Source organism: Otolemur garnettii, unplaced genomic scaffold (assembly GCF_000181295.1).
Source record: "Otolemur garnettii isolate 467f Iridium unplaced genomic scaffold, OtoGar3 scaffold00115, whole genome shotgun sequence".
NCBI classification, from domain to species: domain Eukaryota; kingdom Metazoa; phylum Chordata; class Mammalia; order Primates; family Galagidae; genus Otolemur; species Otolemur garnettii.
Window position 1 is genome coordinate 5,315,205 of NW_003852510.1, and position 1,836 is coordinate 5,317,040.

At 45.9% G+C, this 1,836-nt stretch overlaps 1 protein-coding gene across 5 annotated transcripts in view; it reads left to right on the forward strand.

Moving 5' to 3' along the window:
* The window catches only part of MAX (MYC associated factor X), a 29,245-nt gene that overhangs the window by 7,931 nt on the left and 19,478 nt on the right, over nt 1-1,836 (forward strand). For all 5 annotated transcript variants that reach the window (XM_003797390.2, XM_003797391.2, XM_023517639.1 and 2 more), the window contains one exon: nt 1,306-1,413. In XM_003797390.2, the coding sequence (XP_003797438.1) occupies nt 1,306-1,413 (108 nt within the window). The remainder of the gene's footprint in view (nt 1-1,305; nt 1,414-1,836) is intronic.

Consider the following 1,836-nt stretch of genomic DNA (forward strand, 5'->3'; position numbering starts at 1 on the left):
GCCCGGCTATTTTTTGGTTGCAGCCGTCATTATTGTTTGGTGGGTCCGGGCTGGATTCGAACCCGCCACTTTAGGTATATGTGGCTGGCGCCTTAGCCACTTGAGCCACAGGCGCCGAGCCCCTATAATCTTTATACTAGATTTTTGCCTGTACATCTTGTCTAGTACAAGGACTCATTTGAGGCTGCATTATTCTTGGGCTAAGCCAAGTTATTTACTCTTTTTTGCTCTATTTTTAAAATTCCTGGTGCTATGGGAAAATAAAGCTACCTGAAGTTTCCATATACAGATTTGCTCTTTAGGTAGCTCAGTGCAACATGCATATTCAAGAATGTGTTCTCAAAGTGGATTTTCTGGAGTGTGGGTGTGATGAAGTTCTTGCTTTGGGTTGTGTTCCATTTGGAGGGGAGGCCCCTTTAGTGGGGACTGCTGAAGCTCATGCTATGATCTCCTGCACTGTCTTTTGTGCCTAAAGCCAGTGCAGCTTATCCTTCCTGATTTGTAGTTGGCAGTTGATTGTTCTTTGTGCTTCCAAGCAGGACAGGTTAAAAATTTGATTAGGGAGATTTAAATACCGCCAAATGATCCTTACCTGCCACAGGTGCGTGAGCCTGTGAGCGTCAGGTTTGCCCTCTAAGAACTGCCTTTCTAGCACTACCTATAGGAAGGGAAGCCCTTAGCAGAATAGCACCCGAGATCTACTTTAAAAAACAAGAACTCAGAATGCAGTTGGCATCTCTCTCAGCTCTGTTGTCAAGGTCTCAGAGTCATGCATCTAGGTTCTCTAGAGGTTTTAGTTTCTGTTGATGATTTGATGAAAAGGTCTTAAACTAGTGCCTTTTAGTGGGCTGGAGACCAGGCCAGAGACTCATGGTGATGGGTTTACATGGAATGAACACTGCACCAGTGACGTAACTCCTCTCCACACCTAGCCTGGGTGTGATCACGTTCTAGTCACCTCCTAACCACAGACCAGTGGCTGTTCTGTCACATAAAGTAAGTTAGGACCACTGATATTGTAGGAGAGTCGCACTTTGTCCCATGAATAACTTTTATTTTACTTATGCATGAGCTGGATGCATCGAGCTACTTTGGATGTTCCTGTTGCAAGTCTTGCTCACCCCTTTCTCCCCCTTTAGCAGAGCCTAATTCTGGAGACTCCTAACTGCCCACCTCGACAAATCCTTCCCAGTCCACTCACCAGGGACAGCGCTGACAGCATATACTTCCAGGCTGTACCCCACCCACCCAGTACCCAGCAAACGGAGTGACATTCCTAATTTGTTCTTTCTCTTGTTCTTCTAGGCTGACAAACGGGCTCATCATAATGCACTGGAACGAAAACGTAGGGACCACATTAAAGACAGCTTTCACAGTTTGCGGGACTCGGTCCCATCACTCCAAGGAGAGAAGGTGAGTTTATTGAGAAAGCTGAGTAGCTGGCCACTACCCACTTGAACGCAGGAGGCTTAGCAGAACATTAACCTCTTTGGAAAAAAGTGTAGTCAGGGATGTGCAAGGAGCATGCTTCCCTCACTTTCTGATTCTTTGGAGGATTATCACACACCTTACCTGCTCTAGTTTATCCTTAGCAAAATATGTTAGATGTAATGGAGCTGTTCATAAGACATTAGCATGAGTCATCTTTCAAAATTAGTATTATTTTATTGCAAGGGTATGTGTCAGATCTATTAAGAGTAGAGTATATGGCTCAGCGCCTAAGAGTAGAGTATATGGCGGCTAAGGCGCCAGCCACATACACCTAAGGTGGCGGGTTCGAATCCCCAGCCCGGCCCGCCAAACAACAATGATGGCTGCAGCCCAAAAATGGCCAGG